Source organism: Mytilus trossulus, chromosome 1 (assembly GCF_036588685.1).
Source record: "Mytilus trossulus isolate FHL-02 chromosome 1, PNRI_Mtr1.1.1.hap1, whole genome shotgun sequence".
NCBI classification, from domain to species: Eukaryota; Metazoa; Mollusca; class Bivalvia; order Mytilida; family Mytilidae; genus Mytilus; species Mytilus trossulus.
Genome location: NC_086373.1, coordinates 34,432,743 through 34,453,669, shown reverse-complemented (window position 1 = coordinate 34,453,669; position 20,927 = coordinate 34,432,743). Strand labels below are relative to the sequence as shown.

Sequence of the window (20,927 nt, the reverse complement as noted above, 5' to 3'; positions counted from 1 at the left end):
ATTTAACAGATTTAATAGTTGAATAGTTTATTGAAATGAATAAAATATGTGTGGTATATACTAAAAGGACAACTTATATGGTTCGAATGCGATGTAAATTAAAGGTACTAAAATAAAACTATATATCATGATGTGTCATTAACATATACATATATGTCTTTAAAAACTTCCAAATCTACGATCTAATAAGTATTAGTACTTATTAATCAAATCAGATACGAAAAAATTTCAACGTTGACATTTTCAGCCTTCTTATAGATTTTAAGTATCAACCAAAACTAAAGGTATATATTTACAATATTAAATTTGTCGCGGTCAAAATAATCGCCATTGTTTTTTTAAAGTCGTATAGAAAATATGATACAAACGTTTGGTATTGTGTCCAGTATCGGGTTAAACCCACATAGTGGGTCACATATTCGTTTGAACCCAAAACCATTAGGCGTAACAGCCTTGGGAAACTTCACTAGTATATATAACGTAGGATTTTAAACCGTGGTAATCACTGGTCGATTATTGCTGGTGCCGCTGACAATTACACTTATATCTGTGTGATATATAAAAATTGTAATTGATCGAATACTACCAAAATTCACTTCGGAATACTTTTAAGAAAATGGAACTACAAAATTTATTTTTTCTTCTTATTTTAATTACACAAGCATTAGGAGCAAGTAAGTCTTTTAATAATGAGATATACTTTTCCCACAGTTGACTAATGCAAAATTTCTTTTTTTTTTATGTAGAAACAATCACTTTTTTCTGTTACCATTATTATTTTCTTTCTTTTTACTAACATTTCTTCAACAAACGATGTATCTTACAGTATGCATATTTTGATCAGTATAATTTATAGATTTTTAATTAAACAAGCACGGGAAGCAAATAAGTATTTTAATTATGACATATGAATTTCCCACATTAAACAGTTGAATAATACCAATTTTTTTTTAGAAACAATAACTTTTTATCACGTTTTTTTTTTCTGTAACGTTATTAATTTAATTTTGCATATTTGGATTAGCATATAGTTATAGAATGTTTTTATGTTTATCATATTCATTTTTGAAATAATAGGAAAATGCATTTTTTATGATTTTAGATAGGTATTTAACTACAATTTGTTAGACTACAAATTTGATATCATTTTACTTTAAAAAAAAAATGAACATAAATATGCTGTGTGGTTACTAACAACAGAAATTAAGAAGCAAACTTAATATGTAAATGCAAACTATCGTCTAAACAGCTGAAATAGTTATTGTATTAAATTTGAATGGTTTTTGAATAAACAATTAACGGAATTTTCTCATTTGCTACACGTTAACTATTAGATCATATTTATGTTTAATTTGATCTTCAATTCAGAGAGGTAATTTGATAAATTTCACACCTTGGCCATGTTCTAAAAATCCTTATATCTTTTCTAGCCTTCACATAATCGTATATATAAAAGTTGTGAACAAAATGTTGATGTATTTTCTAACATTTGACCAAATTATAACTGCTTGAATTAATTCATAGTTACAAGGAACACCCTTCGGTGTAAAATATTATGAAACCGCGAAATTTGCAATTTTAGGAACATTAGTAATATTTATACGTAGCACTCAAACATTATTATATAATCGAAATATGTAAAATTGTTAATAATTTTTTTGGAAGATTATTGTATAGATTCTTAATATTCGAATATTAGAAAGTTTTAAATACTTTTCAATTTGCCATTCAAAATCAATGTCCTTAATAAAATAATCCGTAATACATGAGCATATGTAAATATAAAAAGTATGCAACTTCAATGCAGCAATATACGAGACAACTGGGACTATTTGGTTGATAAAAAAAGACTACAAATAGATTTAATAAATACATGTATCATAGCCCCAGAGTAAACAGTATCAAAGACCACCTCACTCCTTTTACTTTGTCAAATCATACTCGTACTACCTATGAATGAGTTCACAGTAATAAGACATACCACCGATTACGGTTGTCTAGCCCATAGTTGGGTTGATAATTTGTCTGTATGCACTTGTTTTCGAAAGTGTTTGAAATTTCGGATTTTCAAAATCTACTAGTCTGCACTGAAGCAAGACAACCTTGATTTTCCATAATTAAATGATTCAGGAAGACGTAAACATAACTTTAAAGAACACTTTAATCCCTTTGTTGTTTTATTTAAATATAAATGCATGTTTTTGCGACTTAGGTTGCATCAACGATTTGAACCGTAAGTGTATATAGGTATAGTTGCTATTTCACAGTTGGGTTTAATCACGTACCTTTGATACGAGATTCACAGGTAATAACGTAAGCCAAATGAGTGAGAGCTACGTATACAGATTGATTGATTGATTGATTGATATTTGCCTTACTCCGTGTTAGCACAAAAAGATTATATCGCAGCGATCTACTTTTATAGTTCTTCTTCTTGCAACATGTCGAGGCGGTATTTGTATTTTGAACTTATCACTGCTGTTTATGAGATTTTAATAACGTTAAACTACTGATGCCTTTAAAAAAAATATTTGAAAAAATAAAGATAATTATATCCAACTGCAAAATCCTTTCCTTATACTAGTATTCCATTTACTTATTGATACCAATAGTTTGATGAGATCTGCGTTATCTATTCAAACGGGTGTGTTGTTGCCAATTTACCCAATGATATAGCTTAACTGTTATAGGTCATTAACTTGGTACACAAGGTCAACACTAATCGAATTATGCATGTTTCGCAAAATTTCAAAAAAACAACCATATAAGTTAAAGGGGCACTAGCTACAAGATATGAAAAAATAGAATATGATTGTGTTTGATTCAATCATTAATATAAGTGAAATGATGAAATAAAAAATCGTTTTTCGCAACCAATTTGATTCAAGAAACGTTGTTGATGAATCATTCACTTGCAAGTGAATAATAAAAGCTAAAGATTGCCTACGCATGTAGTAGTCGTGGTCAGTCATTAAAAGGAAAAGAATGTCAATATTGAAAGTGAAACAAAGATGAACCATTTCTTTGACTGATTCGATCCACAAAAAAATCAGTCTTATACAGGTAAAATCTATACTTATCTTTTTATTTAACATATAACATAAAACCAAACAGACCACGAAAAAAACCAATTGCACGAGGTCCCTATTTATTCATAATTAGGTTCGTGTTTATATCGGGTTATATGACAATCTGCCGCCTCTTTTGGTCATCTCCCAAGTTAATGAGATTGCATCTAGACTAAAATACACACGAAATTCTGATATATATTATGGAGTACATGCAGTGTTAAGTGTAAGTGTTTCAGAAAGATAAAAATCAACTATAAAATGGAATATATTGATAATTACTACAATAACAAACTTAATAATAAGGCGAACTGTAATTGTCTATAAATACTTAACGTCATTGAAATGGAAATTTATTATAATTCAACATTTAAAATTATCAGATAAATCATTAGATCAGCTTGGAAAATAGGTACTGTAAAATGTTTACTTATCTTTTTTTACATTCTTCTTAGTGTTCATCTACATAACGAGTCTTCTTTCAGTCATTTAAAAAATGAGAAAAATAAAGTTTTTTTTTTTTTTTTTTTTTTAATTTTCTGATGATTTCAGCATGTCCAAGTCTAAAACTATGACGTGGTACATATACAGTAAATTGATCTTGATAATCTAGTGTCGTTTGTTTATGTATTACATATTTGTTTTTCGTTCATTTTTTTACATAAATAAGGCCGTTAGTTTTCTCGTTTGAATTGTTTTACATTGTCTTATCGGGGCCTTTTATCGCTGACTATATGCGGTATGGGCTTTGCTCATTGTTGAAGGCCGTACGGTGACCTATAATTGTTAATGTTTTTTGTCATTTTGGTCTTTTTTGGATAGTTGGCTCATTGGCAATCATACCACATCTTCTTTTTTATGTACCCTTTGTCATTGAGCATCATCACATTCAATATGAAAAAAATGAATAAATAGATACAATATCTTAATGACGACTATCGCATATATATGATACTACATTTTTGGTCGTCGTCGACAATACATTAATATCAGGGGTTAGTAATCTTATTTAAACACGATCTTTACTCTCTAAATGCTTAACAAAACATTTATTCAACTTTAGTCGACTGCATAAAAACCGGGGTTAACTGTTTTATTTGTCTCTGTAAAGGTAACAAAAACATGTATTCAACCTTTGTACTGCATTAAAACCGGTCTTTACAAAGAAAGAAAAATCTTTTGAAACAAAATGTTTTATAATTACATATATAAATCTTATGATCTATATTTCAACCCCGTGACCATTGGTAAGTTGCGCACATAATTTATTAACACGGTACTCTGAAATTATGCTCAATTGTAGATTCACTTAAATGGTGTATAATAAGTCAAACATATATTTTGACAACGTAAACGCATTATTAATATAACAAATACTATGATATTGATTTCAAAGGTTACATTGTTTAAGCGAAAGTTCAATATTCAAATAATTTGAAGTAAAACTACTTTGTATTTGATATTCTTCTTTATAGCAATTGTCTTTTAATGTACGCACAGAGCAAAAAGCTGAACTTACAACAAGCGGTCCTGCATTTTGATATGATAGCAAACTTTATTTTCTATTAGATACAATCAGTGTTTACATAAACAGTAAAAAAAAACCAGAATGGTATACTAGCACTCTGCAAAAATAGAAACGCATTGGTCAATTTATTTTTAAAAATAAAATTGACCATACATAATAAACGTTAAATTGTTAAATATCTAATCAATGGTGTCTTTTAAATTACAAAATGCCTGTATGAGTATTTCCCCCAGTGTATTTTTGAAGACCTAAAAAATAAAGATTGAATCATTACCCTGCTGACAAACTATTCATGTTTTTTTCTAGTCTGAATCTTTTGCGTTTTTCTAGTATGAATCTATTGCGTATAAAAATAGGATGCTATACAGGTGATTGTCATTACAAATGTGAAAAGACGCTATGACAAGATTTGGCCTTACTACAAGTATCAAACTCATCGGTCGTCTTCAGACTTGATATTATAAGATGTGAAGTCTTCTGACATTTCAGCGTTGACTGTGAACAATTTCACGCCTTTGACAATAAAAGAAATTAATGAAATCAATGTCGCCTTAGAAGTGTTGGGCAATGCTCCTGTTATTCCGTTTAAGATCGATGTATCCCATTGTTCTTTCTTCTTGACTGATTATGAGCATTAATTGCTACAACCACTGATGCTAGTACACAAAGGTTACGAAGAATTTCCGCACAGACACTGCGTTACAGGATTTTCCAACACAAAATTCGACGACGAAGACACAGCGTTGGACTAGTTGTGACACAAACCTGCACGTGTTCGTCGATGTGGTGAGATGACAGTCTTGACTTAGTGAAACTAGTCAAGTCCGTCAACGCAAAATTTTACATAAATGGATTGTAAAAAACAAATTTGATTCGTTCCATGTCAAAAAGATGACATACAGTGTGGTCCTAATAGATACTGACTTAAAACGTATGCAACGCTCATTTAAAACTTTGTCCGGATCTTTCATGACATTCGAATCTGAAATTGGATCTTTGTATAACAAGCATTGCTGTGAAATATCGATTTGAATAACACTGAATAAGGTTTTAATAAAAGTATATGTCTTTGTATGTACAGAGTAAATTGGTCGTTACGATATGATGTAAATGTATAAGGGACATTAGCGAATGTATAATGACTGTAATGATGTTTTTCTGATAAGGTTTTTGACACTTTTGTTAAATGACCAAAGTTGACTTATGACGTATCGTTACTTTGCAGCTTCTTTATCAAAATAAAACATGTCAGGCTAATTTGTTCGTAGATAGTAGATGTTTTTGTGTTCTGCATCAATGTAATTATAACGGAATATGATGAGACTGTCATTAAAGTGAGAGGGTTAGCGCTATAGAACCAGGTTTAATCCACCATTTTCTACACTTGAAAATGCATGTACTGTCAGGAATATGACAGTTCTTGTCCATTCGTTTTTTATGCGTTTTGTTATTTGATTTTGCCATGTGATTATGGACTTTCCGAATTGAAATTCCTCTAAGTTCGTTATTTTTGTGATTTAATTTACTTTTTACCAGTAAAGTATTCTTACACTATGCAAGAAAATCAACCAAGTAACAACAAATGCTACAAATATTGATGCAAAATCACTGATTCGAATAGTGCAATTTTTGTGGTTAATTTTGAAATTTCCTATCATTAGGATATATTTTGTAACAAACATCCCCTCTCCTATTCTTAGCATTTGCAAAAATTACAAGACAATATCTGTGTTAATATAGCATTGCCATAGTTGAATATGCTTCCGAAATAAGCAAAGTACTTACTCTTCAAAAGCATATAAGGTCACCCATTGTTACTGGCGTTGCTGTCTTGTTATATATATTGTGATCTTCTATTTTTGCAAGGAAAATGTCCGTCGATTTAAGACAAATGAACTTTAATCAAAGTTCATTATTGAAGTCGCGTCTTTCGTGAAGGTGGATTGAATTTGCAGTATCTTACCACTGCATATATATTTAATTTGTTATATTCGTGCAAATGAAACTTTAGCGAACTAACTTCTTTGAATTTGTATTGAGATTTTTTAGAAAATGTTGAAGACACAAAGAGAACACTTAAAATTTGAAAGTCGAATGAAACATACATTTCTGGCCAGAAAGAAAAACAGCGATAAGACTAAAATATACATAACCATCCAAATTACCGACTAAGTAACAACAGCTGCATCAACGGTCAGGCTTATAAACTAATTTTTTTTTAAATATTGATATACTATGCATTTTTTTACACAATCCTGATATAAAATATCTCCTCATTTCTTTGACTTCTTAAATCCAAAAGTTGTAAGAAACTGCATTTTATTATGAAAGTATAACTGTAGATGAAAACTTAAGAATCATTGTCGAATACATATCAAGAAATGTCCTTCGTGTATTAGTAAATTCATGCTTTCATGCTAATTCATTAAGAAAACAACTGGGCCCACTAAATTTATATAAAACCAATTGTTAATTTTGTCAGAAAATCTATGGATTAGTTTTGAGAAAAGCTGCTTCAAGAACGTTTAATTGCATTTCAATGTTATTTACATATTGTTTTTAAATTGAAGACATAACTGGATTATTATTTATGTAATTTGTATGTTAAAGATGTCAAATTCAAATTCACTTATTTCACTCAAATTCGATTTATAACAATGTAAATCATTTATTCAAAGTATACAAGGTGTAAAATAAACAATTTACAGGGCACGAGCTCGATAATATGTTGCTTCGTTTCGTGTGTATTTTAGTATAGACGCCATCTAATTAACTGTCGAGTTGAACTCTGTCGATCTCCACTGGTTAAAGAAACTATATAAACACAAATAAAGATATAAATAGACCGCGAACTAGGGCAATTGCATCTTTGTAGGTCTGTTTAATTTCATATTATAGATTAAAAATATATGTTTGTGGATCGAATTAGTCCATCAATTAATTTACCTTCATTTAACTTTCAATGTTGACATTCTTTCTCTTTAGATAACTCAACACGATCAATTCGTGTGTTATCCATCTCTATCTAAGGGGTTATATTGAAGGTCACATGAATACGGATTCAACGAGGTCGTATTATTAACTTGCAAGTGAATAATTCATCATCAATGTATCTTAACTTTTTTTGACAAAAATTGAACCATACTGGCTGATAAAAGCCAATTCATATTTCAGTGTTTCACTTCCATTAATGAGTTAGCGAAAAACATAATATTTTTTTATATATATCTCGTAGCTATTGTTCCTTTAAGAGTACATCTTGACCAAGACTAGAACTTCTGTGACACGGTTCATTAACTTTAATTCAGTCTTATGAAAACGTCTAACCTTGATCATTATTGAATTGAATATGAACAAAAGATACTTAGAGATAAAAAAAAAAATTACAACAATCTATTATGCATTTATCCTTGGGTATCATGGGTCAGCTATTTATTTCAAATACGAACTTCAAATCAATGCTTCTCTATGTTTAAAAGATTAAAAAAACAAATGCATAAAAATGGTCTGGGCAAAGATACAAGAATGTTTTTCTAATCACACAAAAGAACAATTTAAACCCATTGACCAGTTCAAAGACTCGCAAACAATTGATTTACATAGTAACCTGGCATTGTAATCGTATGTATTTAGTTGGATACCAAATACATATTTACTTGCAGGGTGTGATAAAAGTTTAAATCAAGAAATATTGATAACATGAACACCTATAAATACAACAAATACTATAATATTAATCGCAAATGTAACGTAACAATTCAAACGCTAAATATGCAAATACGTTTAAGTTAAGGTACTTTGTATTTGTTTATGCTTTTATATAGCATTGTCATTTGCATAGAGTATAGATAAAAAAAAAAACACTGAAAGATTAAATATTTTTTTAGTATAATCAATAAATTTTGCTTTTAGCTTAAGAATAAGTTATGTCAAATTTTTATCACAGCATAAGCAGCATAGTATGTTAAGTGATTCAATGTACATAAAAGGGGGTGTCATAATAAAATGTACATGTGTAATGTATATAAATACTGATGATTAGTAAACTAATTCAACAATAGTTTATCAATCTTCAAATCTCATAGATCGATTAAGAATATACAAATAAGGGTAACAAAGACAACTCCAATAGTAATGACACGGGGTGCTGCGTCGACTGGAATTAACGTGCTTGCATCACCTGCAAATTTCCCACTCATTCAATTTTACCATCTTGGTATCTAGTTTATTATAAAGATCGAATTGATGTTCGGACTATTTAAAACATTTTTATTAGCTAGGTAAATTGTTACCTGACCGATGGTGTATTGTTACATAAGCAGCTTACTTGTCTTAGAAGCATTCATGTATCGTTTAACAATATGTGTTATGAAATTGAGGGGAGAATTAGCTGCCAATTTCATGTTCATCGATTTGACTCAAATTGTCATATTTGATTTGTAACATTTAAACGTATAATCAAATTACAAATAATAATGCGAAATTATTGCAAGTCAATAGTACACCAACCACGTTTTTAGCTATTTTTTACAAATTTTGGTCTAACTGATTTCTTATGTCAAATTGTTATGTCAACGCCTTTAATAATGCACGAAACAAAAAGAATCCCATTTGTAGTTTTAATCTAAATCGTAGCGAATGCTCCCTCATCATGCCGAAATGCATTTTTTTTTCTGAAACGTGTCATTTATTCTGACTTCATTTTGATAAGTACATAACCTTGAACATAGTTGATAGAATTTATAAAAAACAAATAAATCAAAAAATATACCAATGCAAACTATCATAGATATTAAATTTACAAATCAATCAGAGCATGTGATATTTACTTATTCTATATTACAAGCAACAATGAATTATCATTAAGGGTTAACAATCTTATTCAAATACGTACTTTACAATTGAAGCCTATCTATCACAAACACAGCTATTCAGCTTTTGTACTGCATAAAAACCGGTCTTAATAAAAGATACCAGAATATTTTGAAACAAAAAAGAATTGAATTGACACCATATATATTTTACGGTCAACGTCACGAATTAGCTGACCTATATAATGTTTTTGGTTCAACTCACCAGTGATGTGTTTTCGAAGGCTTTGATATTTTGAAAACAGAATAGTTGTCTATTCTGTAATTGTTAGACTGTCGTAATTTTTTCTACAATGTGTGGATTCCAAGGGCACGAGATGAATGCTTTTTATGTACTTTTCGAGGGAGTAAAAGCGTTTGGCGAGGACCATTGGGTATGGAGTGGGGAACCCATTTTATATTTCTGTATCTTCCCCAGGTCTAGAATATACTAGACGATCTGAGCGTCACTGATGAGTCTTATGTAGACGAAACGCGCGTCTGGCGTATAAAATTATAATCCTGGTACTTTTGATAACTATATACACCCAATATAAAAAAGAAGATGTGGTATGATTGCCAATGAGACAAATATCCACAAAAGACCAAAATGACACAAACATTAACAACTATAGGTCATCGTACGGCCTTCAACAATGAGCAAAGCCCATACCGCATAGTCAGCTATAAAGGGCCCCGATAAGAAAATGTAAAACAGTTCAAACGAGAAAACTAACGGCCTAATTTATGTAAAAAAAATAAAGTTCATACAACATTTTATGATGTATATACCGTTATATAATGACTAACAGTCTTTGGTCATATTTAATGCTTTCGTCGGACAAAAACCAAAATGATCTAAAACGTTAGATAAATATTGAACTTTATGTTTGACAGTTATTATAGATATTTATTTCTCCAATAAATATTTTCATCAATGTATGATTGTCAATTTAAAACCAATATATACATAAAAATGAACATGTAGCCGCCATAATGGAATATTTTGATATTGGATAAGTCGTGAACAAGGTTCCAACATTGAACAAATAAATAATGTTAATTATTTACTTATCATCAGAATTGGTATTGTTTCCATGAACTAAAAGAAACAAGAAATGAATATACAGTTTCATGATTCAGATATCTCAAATATATTTAGCAATATAATAACCCTAGTGATATCTCAATTAATAATAAGATTTAAACAAGTTCAAACGTGTTTTCAATCCAAATCTTCATTTTCACAATCCTTTGGCATTTTCATTCTAAAAATCTATGCTTATCATACATTACTAACAGTCGGTTTGTAGAAAATTGTTAAAACCATCGAAGCTCCTCATAGACTCTGTTTTATTGTATATGATGATGCAAATTCCAATGTGTGGATCTCTGATTTGTTCGATACTTCTAAAATTTCAAAAATTCCTCATTACCTGAAACTTTATAGTCAATCGGGGTCTATACAAAATTTCAAAGTAAACAAACAAAAACTGCAGTCCCTGATTTTAAATACGTTTAAAATGTATTTTCCTAAATAATGTAACTATTTGATGTTCTTTACACCCACAAGTGATATCTGCTCTTCTCGATTTTCACAGGGACTCGCTTAATTCCTTCTATTTTAACCCTTCAGCCGTCAAGGGAAGGGGATATATGCCATTGACATGGAATATGAGCCAATCGTTCAATAAATAGTTGAAGTATACTTCAAGAGCAGTTACAATTTATGTTTTCGTTTTTTTGTGTGCAAGGAAAATGAACTTTTATGATACCTCTCAATGTAGCCAATTAAGTTTGCTCGACTAAAATTGATAATTTCTTTAGTATTATATTTTTTACATGATTAACTTTCTAGTTGATGTTGATATTTTACATTTTATAATTACAGGTTATAATTATGACAGTAATGGAGATGGTAAGCATTTATATATATTATTAAATTATATCTTATGAATTTCAAAGTAAAAACGATTCGTAAAATAGTGTAAGAATAATTAATTCGCCTTAATTATGATAGTTTTATAGAGTTTATACATGTTAACTCTGTTGATGTAGAGATTTATTTGTTATTAGGAACGAGTAAAATTTCAATTGTCTACGAATACTTGCATGCTTTTTTTTTAAAATTTTGCTGTCCAATTATAAACCTACATATTTTGTTGTTTTAGATTGGACTGATGGAGTTTGTTCTACAGGGACTAGTCAGTCACCAATCAACATAGTTCTTTCGTCAGCTACAGTCGACACTTCACTTGGAGAATTTACCCTTACAAACTATAATGATAACAGCAAATATGGAAATATTAAGAATAACGGACACACAAGTAAGTAACGATACACCATATCAGATACGTTACCACTGCTAAGTATCAGTCTACAGTCGTACCATTCAATCAGTGTTTTGTATTAGGGAAATTAAAGTTATTGTTTTGATCGAAGAATTTCAGATTATACAACTATTGTTTTTTCCTTTTATAACTTCCTCATGCAAATTTTTTCTCAAGCAGCTTTGACTGTTAAATTTGTGTCCTAAAATGTGCCTTAGACAGTTCAGTTATAATGGAGGCCATACTAAACTCTAAAACATATAAATGAACTAGAATTATAAATCCTACAAGACTACCAAGGCCAAAAATCTTGTTTAAATTTGAAAAAAAAATCATTTTAGACTTGAAATTTTCAAATATATGACTAAACGGTACTACTCAATTCTTCAGTTCAAGTTGATATGGCAGACGACACTGTTACTTTGAATGGTGGAGGACTAGACGGTGGACCGTTTAATTTGGCACAGTTTCATTTCCACTGGGGAACATCAGATTCAACGGGTTCCGAGCACACGGTTGATGGAAAACAGTCTCCACTTGAAGTAAGAAAGCTATTAGTTCAAGTCATGTAATTTCAAAGGTTAACGATATTAATTCTAATTAGAAAAACGTTGTATAATTTAAAGTAATAACTACAATTGAAACTCAAATCATCAGTTTATATGTGAAGTCGACAAACAGTAACGATAACTTATGGTATTATTTGTTTTTTTTTATTTATAATGTTATAAAATTTCAGAATTCAGAATTCTGAGGCAATTGAGTATCGTAATTATTCTTTACCTGTATAATTCGCCCATATCAGAATTTATCATTAGTGTTGACTATGTTCCCTCCATCACCGGGAGTGAGATCATACATTTTGGTATTGGTAAACAATAAAGTCAACATAGATACATATTCCTATCTTTTTGCAGATTCATTTTGTACATTACAAAGCGTCATTAACTGACCTTGGTACTGCAGCTGGAACCCCAGAAGGTCTAGCTGTCCTTGGATTTTTTTTCGAGGTATTATTGATTATTTTCATAGACACTGCAAAAATATTGGTCTTAAATAAACGTTAACCAAGCAGTAAACCCTGATATGAGATCAATGTTATACAAAACCACATCAAAAGAAAGTACACCTTCCATTAACCCTTACACCAAATAAATTTGACCTCAGGAGCGGAAAAAAAGCGTAAACTTAATGCTGACCTTTAAATAATTCATATAAGGTAAAGGTCAGATTGTCTCTGCTTGGCGGACATTTAAACGCTTCAATCATTCCATACTGAACCAACTATTCGCAACTTTCTAAACTGAAGTCTATCAGAAACCAAACTGTAGCAGTAACAAGAAGCCAATTGCTTGAGGACATGAGGGACCCGCTATTGTTTTTCTTTCAAAACTTTGTGTATTGTACTTTTAAAGGAAACCACATGATATTGTGATATTGTGTGTTGCGGTTCTATTAACAACCAGTATATGAAGGATTTATAAACTTCCGAATCGTCAAATGTGAAACGGATCTTGTACAAAATAAACTTCTAAACTAGATCAAATATATTAACTGGAATATAAATTAGGGTTATAATAGTATTAACTTTTCTCCCACAAAAAACATATCTCTACCGTAAGTTGTTCAGTCTTTTGTTTTACGCTCAGTCTATGTCTTCTATGTTGTGTTTTGTATATTGTTGTTGTCTTTTTGTCTTCATTTTTGCCACAGCGTTGTCATTTTATGTTCGACTTATGAGTTCGAATGTCCCTTTGTTATCTTTCGAATTGATTAATAAGTTATTTTCTTATTTATTAAACATTTTCAGCACATTTATAATTCAAAATCTACATGTTATAGATCATAGAATATGTGGAATTTTTAATTTGAATATAAGGAAATTTTATAATTTCAACTAGAAGTTGAATAAGACAATGTTATACCATTACAGGTGTATCCATCAGACAACGCCAACCTTGATCCCTTCCTTGACGCAGTAACTAGCGTTGCAAATAAAGGTAGGAATGTTATCAAATAACAAAAGTTTTCATGTGATGTTCACTTTACAATAGTAATGAATAGAATAAAACCAGAAAATGCTATTTAAAGATGTGTTTACATGAAACATTACAAACATAAGCTCTCTGGAGCTTGTTGCCGACATTGCGGTTTCACCATGTAAAAAATGCTTTAACCAATAAAATTGAATGACTCTTCACATTTTATTTACTGGATAGTCTATTAACAAAAACCACCTTCTACAATTGTTTTACAATTGTTTTTAATGGAAGAACAGACTATATTCAAGTCAGGAATATGACATATGTTATCTATTCTTTTGTTGTGTTTGAATTTTTGATTTTGCCATTTGACTAGGAACTTTCGGAGTTCAGTATTTTTTTTATTTGGCTTTCCATTGTCAATTCAAACCTTATAGAAGGTAAATCTGTTAAAAATGCTTTCTCGATGTGTAAACAGAATCCAACCGATATATATTATGATTTTTTGTATAGAAGCTTTACACGTTAATCCTTGATAGAGTTCATGTAAGTGGATGGGGTAGAAGGTGCTACAGGTTGATGTGATCTTATTTATAAATATTCCTCCCTCTGATCACGACTGTTCTGCAAAAGCTCTGTTCATATACTGATTAAATAAACTCATCATCTCATTACCCGGATTAAACTTGTGTTTGTGGGTCAGTTGCGTGTTTAGTCAACAAAAGACTCACCAGTGACAACTGTTGAATATAAAAAAAAGATAATAAGGCTTGATAAAGTATAATAATTAGTAAAATAAGTTGAAGAGCATTGGGGTCCAAAAAATCCCAAAAGTTTGCAAAATACAGTTAAGGTAATCTGTTCCTGAGGTAGAAAAGCCGTAATGTTTAAAAAATCTAAGTTTTAGAAAGATCCAACATTAAGTTTTATAAAGTCAAGTTAATTTTTCTGACTGTTACGATTTCGCTTTTAAAGATTAAGATTTCACTGAGGCAAAAAAAGATTATTTTCAATATCAAAGAACATGATATTTAATGGATGTATAGTTTATATATTTTGGCTTGAGCATCACTCAAGAGACATCATCTGTCGAAAACCTCGTCTGGTGAAATAAAATTGGCACCTTTAATGTTATTGCTATCACTGTGTCGATTTCTCTGCTGGTGGACTGTAAGGCCCCGATGGTATTATCGTGCAGCAGCCAATTATTCTGGCATAACTTATGCATGTTGTTCTTTTTAAGGGAATAGATATACTATGTGTATAGCTAGTAATCCTATATTCGAATTTGCTGTTTAAAAATTCGTAATCATTTCAAATTAAGCAATGTATTCCCCACTTGAATAGCTCTGATTCCGGTGTCCAAATTTTATTTTATTTTTGTTCTTTTAGGTTTAACCAGTGCTATAACGTTTGTATTATGTTTTGTACCTTCGAATGTATTTGTTCTAGGCATCATTGAAGAAACAATCAAAAACACGTCGTAAAGCGTATTGGGTGTAATAAAACTGATATTGTTAATGTTATAGATACACTTAATACTGGATACACGTACTCTTTATTATGGTACGTACCAATTAAGTATAAAAAGTAAAATGACAAAAATACTGAACTTAGAGGGAAATCAATTCGGAAAGTCCATAATCACATAGCAAAATCAAATAACAAAACACATCAAAAACGAATGGACAAGAACTGTCATATTCCTGACTTGGTACAGGTATTTTAAAATGTAGAAAATATATACGCAAAGAACGAAAATTGGAGATAGAAAACGTCAATTAATTAGATTGTTGGGTTTTTTTTATAGATCAAACCGCTACTTTGTCATCACCGCCTGTAATTAGCGCAATATTTCAAAATGTTAATACATCATTGTTCGTGAGATACAGTGGAGGTTTAACAACACCAGGGTGTAACGAAGTTGTTCAGTGGACAGTTTTCACTGAGAAAATTGCAATCTCAAGTGCTCAAGTAAGTCACGATTGGTATTCATTATTTGCGCGTCATAGATACAGATCAATAGATACGGAAATCAAAGAAACTTTAGTTTATTATTATTTGATAGTTATGACAAAAAGTTTTCGATAGAAATGACTTTTATAAATGATTTACAAACATGTAGTTATATGCGTAAGTCAGACACAAAATTATAGTACAGAATTGAGAGGTCAAGTCACGTGATATACAATGCTACCAAGTATAAAAGCTCTCGGACAAGCTGTTTCTCGTAAAGAAATACGCGCAGCGTAACAAAACGGATGAAAAAAAGCCGAAGCCCTGTTATAAAACTTAAATCAATTTGATCGATATAAATCATTCTAAATGACATTTGAGAATAGAATGTGTCAAAGAGACAACAACCGGACCATAGGACAGAAAAGAGCCAAAGACCACCAATGGATCCTCAACACAGCGAGGAAATACCGCACCCTGGCCCCTAACCAAAAATATGTGCTAGTTCAGTGAAAATAATTTGTGAGAAATCGACCCCTAACCCCCTTACGATACATCTAGTCAATTTAGAATAAACAAACACAGAGTTATACGTACAGTAAAATTCAGTTCGAAAGAAGTCCTAGTCCGATGTCAGAATAGTTGACATAAGAAACTAAGCAAAATGACAATGATATTATATGTGTACTATCGTTACTCCTTTATTTTTCAGTTGGCCAAGATCAGACTCAGCTACCAGGAATCCTCTGGGACAACACTTATTGGAAAAAATTACCGTTCAACTCAGGGTCTTAATTCTCGTACCGTCAAAATCTCATATGACCCCGACATAAGTGCTGCATCAATTCTTACTCAAAATATGCTGTTTTTGTTACTGTCAGCTATTGTAGGATTTTTATACTGACAAATATGACATTCATCTGTGCATCAACTTTTTGAGTTTTTGGTTTTATACCACAATTGCATTTGAACTGAACAACTATTTTATACTTGAGACTCACTAAAACGTAAATCCTCAAATCCTCAAAGAGTTAATGAGTAATGTTATTTGTACAATACGCATTCCTATTGAATATCAAAAGTGAACTTATGTTACTCATGTTATGTTAATTCTCATTTATTTTCAGTTAAATATATATATTTTTTTTTAATTTGACCTCATTGAATCATGAGAATTAACTAAACGGTTGTAGCATTGTATAAGAGATGTTTAGTTTATAGGATATTTAGATGTATTTGCTTGTAAAGTTAATATTATCAATGTAGTTAACTTGAAATTGTAACATTATAAACATTGTTGAATTTGAGGTTTAATATATATAATATATGTATAATGTGTTACAAAATAGTTCAGTTAATAGAAACCTTGCACAAAATTTAAAAAGTCCAATGGAATATGGTTTAACCTTCGCCAGTAACGCTCAAAACAAAACAAAAATGAAAACATGGGATGTACAACCATATGAAAAGTGATGTGGCGAAGTTGATTTAAAATGAGGGAAAGCAAAACAAACTACTTTTTTGTGATGGTTTTGAATCATGATTTTTAATAATTTGCAAATTCATCATCAATGTTTTATTCCTTTCTAAATAAAGGCAACAGTAGTTTACCGCTTTTCGAAACACAAAAATCGATTGAGAGAAATCAAATCCGGGTTACAAACTAAAACCGAGGGACACACCTAACTATAGAGGAAAACAACAGAAACACTGAAGTGAACAATAAAGGCTACAGTAGTATACCGCTGTTTAAAACTCATAAATCCATGGACAAAAAACAAAATCGGGATAACAAACTAAAACCGAGGGAAACGCATTAAATACATGTATAAGAGGAGAACAACGACACAACACTGAAATGTAAAACACAGAAACGGACCAAGCATCAGACAAAATCCCACGAGAATAACAAATATATCATCAAAACCAAATACATGAATTTGGGATAGACAAGTACCGTGACACGTCTTATCGCAATGTGAATTTACACTTTTTACATGTTTTTACAATTTACATGTGAATGAACAAAACCCAAACTACAATGCAACACACATAGAAACGAACTATAAAATAACTACTGCCATTTGATGACTTGGAGCAAATGGTATATTGCTTTTATGGCAATGTTAAATATAACACTAAAATGACAACAGTAAAGGACAGGAAAATAGAATACATCAATGCAACAACATTCAGGATAGAGAAATACAAAAATAAACAAAACAATAGTACATTTCGACATGTTTTTAGCCACAGAATAAAGACGAACACGTAAAGAGGTATATAATCAAAGTGGACCTGAATAACAAAAAAAAACCATTATAACGTCAACTTTACCTGATAGTTTTGTTTTGTTTTGTTAATAATTTGTCATTTTATCAACGAATGAAAGCTTCAAACAGAATCAAACAAACATGTTTAATCATAGAAACATCAAATAATCGACCTATTCATCTCATAGAAAAAATGATTTTATCAGCAACAATACTAATACCTAACACTGCAATTTTAAAAATCTTTAAATGCGACTGAAGTCTTTCTTTGTATACACTCGAACTCTTAAGGAGAATCGAGATAGCTGACGGACTATCAGTTCCAGAGGGTATCATCAGCGCAGTAGTTAGTACTTCGGTACTGACATGATTCATAACAAATCTTTTTAGAATTGTCCGTTTATAAAATTTGAAATTATCAGAAACTCAGGTTTCAAGTTCACCAGACCTTATATCGATTTGGCAATGTATATGTTATTTTTTGGTCATACATCTATTCAACTGATTAGATTCTTATCCTTGGTTGTTAAATATTAGAATACCAGCTTTCCAGCTGATAACATAAATCAAGAAGAAACGCGCTATAGACGCATGCAATGTATAACGTGTTGTTTTCATATTTAATACAAAAAAAGACATTCAAAGCAATAAGGAAAACAAGAAAAGAGAAAAAATTTCAAACAATAGTACATAACACAAAACGTGGAAAACTCAAGACTAAGCAGCATGAGTCCTACAAAAAAACGAAGATCTCATGTACTCAAGAAGGTTAAGCAAGTCCTGCTCCACTTTGGAAAGTTAGGCAACAAATACAAATTGTTTAGTAGCAGCTTTTAAAATGTGGCGTGTGTAATCAATCTTAAATCTCTACAATCAGGTCCTGATTGATACCTGTATAGAGAGATACCTGTCACGATAAAGAGAAAAAAATTGTCATTGTTATCTTTTGTAGTAATCGTAATTTCCATCTTAAACGAGATAATACACCTAGGTATGGACCTGCATTGTTTCATGCAATTGTTTAAGATTGAAACTGCAAATCAGCAAAAGTCAATTTGTGTTCAACCCTTGACGGGATTCAAACTAATGCTATTGGGATATCGAGACAACATAGTGTGTGCAAGTCACAACCAGACCTAATGCAGACTTATTTCAATAGTTCAGAAACTTCAGAAGACACCTTATAAATACAGTGAAAGCTGATTGAATACATAGCCAAAGACAGGTTTAGACCATGTCTATCCACAGCTTTATTATATATTACTCTTTGATACAAATATGTATTTATCAAAATATACGGCTAAAACAAAATGGCATAGATCTGCAAATCTTTAGTACTCAAGAGTCAAGACCAATGTCCTACTATGGATTTATTCAATTCACATTGTCGATAAAAAAAATAATTATTAAACAGACAATACAGTTTTCTCCAACAAATTACAACAGTTTTACAAATTTCTATCTGGGACTTTTATACTTAATATATTATGTACCAGTTTCACTCAAATAATCAGAGATTCATAGCATGAAATTTGCTGTTATCACTGAAAGTTAAAATTGCAATATATTTCAACGTTAGACTTTATCAAATTTCATAGACTTTCACCATTCCTCAATTAACCTTTAGTTAGGTGAATAAAGGCAACAGTAGTATACCTATGTTCAAAAGTCATAAATCGATTTAGAGAAAACAAATCTGGGTTACAAACTAAAACCGAGGGAAACACATCAATTATAAGAGGAAAACAACGAAACAACAGAAAATTCAACAAAAAACAAACGACAATACAACATACATAGAAAAATTTAGAATTAGTGATTTTATATTTTTGTCGTTAAATGTAGTTGGTTCGAATGAACAAAGGACGATAACTCCGATTATAATTTTATCTTTATGGCTATTTTCCTTTTAAAATCAACTATATTTTTACCAACTCATGCTATTTTCTAAACAATGCTCCGTGTTGAAGGTCGTACATTGACCTATGGTGGTTTACTATTATAAATTGCATGGAGAGTTGTCTCATTGGCACTCACACCACATCTTTCTGTATCTATGGTTATACATTCATATACATAATTTTGTTACTTCAATATCTGAATATTTATTTAAAAAATTACTAAATCTTTAGTGGTATAACCCAAATGTTATCCTGTTTTATTTAATTTAACATATTTCATAAAAAAAAAATTGTGTTGTTCTCATTATTACTTCAATTCTGACATTGTTATCATAATTAATTTCTGCTTTCCAGAATTCAATGTAGCATGTTTTTTTTTTTTGGAATAGCGTTAGTTTGTTCATGATTTTGATCTTTGGGCTTAGTAATACAGGTTTGGGTTTTTTTTCTCCAGCATTTTCTTGATCTTGAAGGTTATTCATGGCAGTCAGTCACAGGCACTATTCTTTTTTCCCTATATATCTTGATATAACATTAAGGTATATAGCCATTAATATAGGGAAAAAATCTGAGACAAGTGCCTGTGCAATCAGTTATTGGACTTTTGACTATTTTTAATGGTAAGAGTTTGCCTAGACTGGCAAACTAGTGTTTCTAGAACGTCAGCCATGCTTTGTTGACATTGTGGTTGTTGTTGATGATTTTCCTCATTTGCGAAGTTTCTAGTTTTTCTAGTTGGGCTTTGTTTCTATGTGTCATGCAGAATAAGCCGATGATAAGGTCTTGAGCTGTTTTTTGTTTAACATTATTCGTGCTTGATACAGGTCTGAATTTTGATTGTAATTAAATTAATATTTGACACATAATAGGTTTCTGACACAAAATAACTGTAGTCAAAGACCTTAGATTTGGTTATATAATTTGATCTTATATTCAATTTTTTACTGTTGTGCAAAACACTGCCATCCGTCAAGTAGTGTAAGGGAGGTAAATCCATACATTGTACTTAAAATGTGATTGGATTATCTCCCTTAGATTG

The 20,927-nt window shown here is 30.7% G+C and overlaps 1 protein-coding gene across 1 annotated transcript; it reads left to right on the top strand.

The window, feature by feature from the left end:
* Positions 1-464: 464 nt before the first annotated feature.
* Positions 465-16,854, top strand: LOC134722491 (carbonic anhydrase-like). Its single transcript, XM_063586115.1, has 8 exons — positions 465-674; positions 11,338-11,364; positions 11,618-11,773; positions 12,167-12,318; positions 12,694-12,786; positions 13,710-13,776; positions 15,569-15,732; positions 16,427-16,854. Exons 1-8 carry the CDS (start codon positions 617-619, stop codon positions 16,616-16,618), a joined length of 909 nt encoding a protein of 302 aa, XP_063442185.1. The 5' UTR covers positions 465-616; the 3' UTR covers positions 16,619-16,854.
* The last annotated feature ends 4,073 nt before the right edge of the window (positions 16,855-20,927 follow it).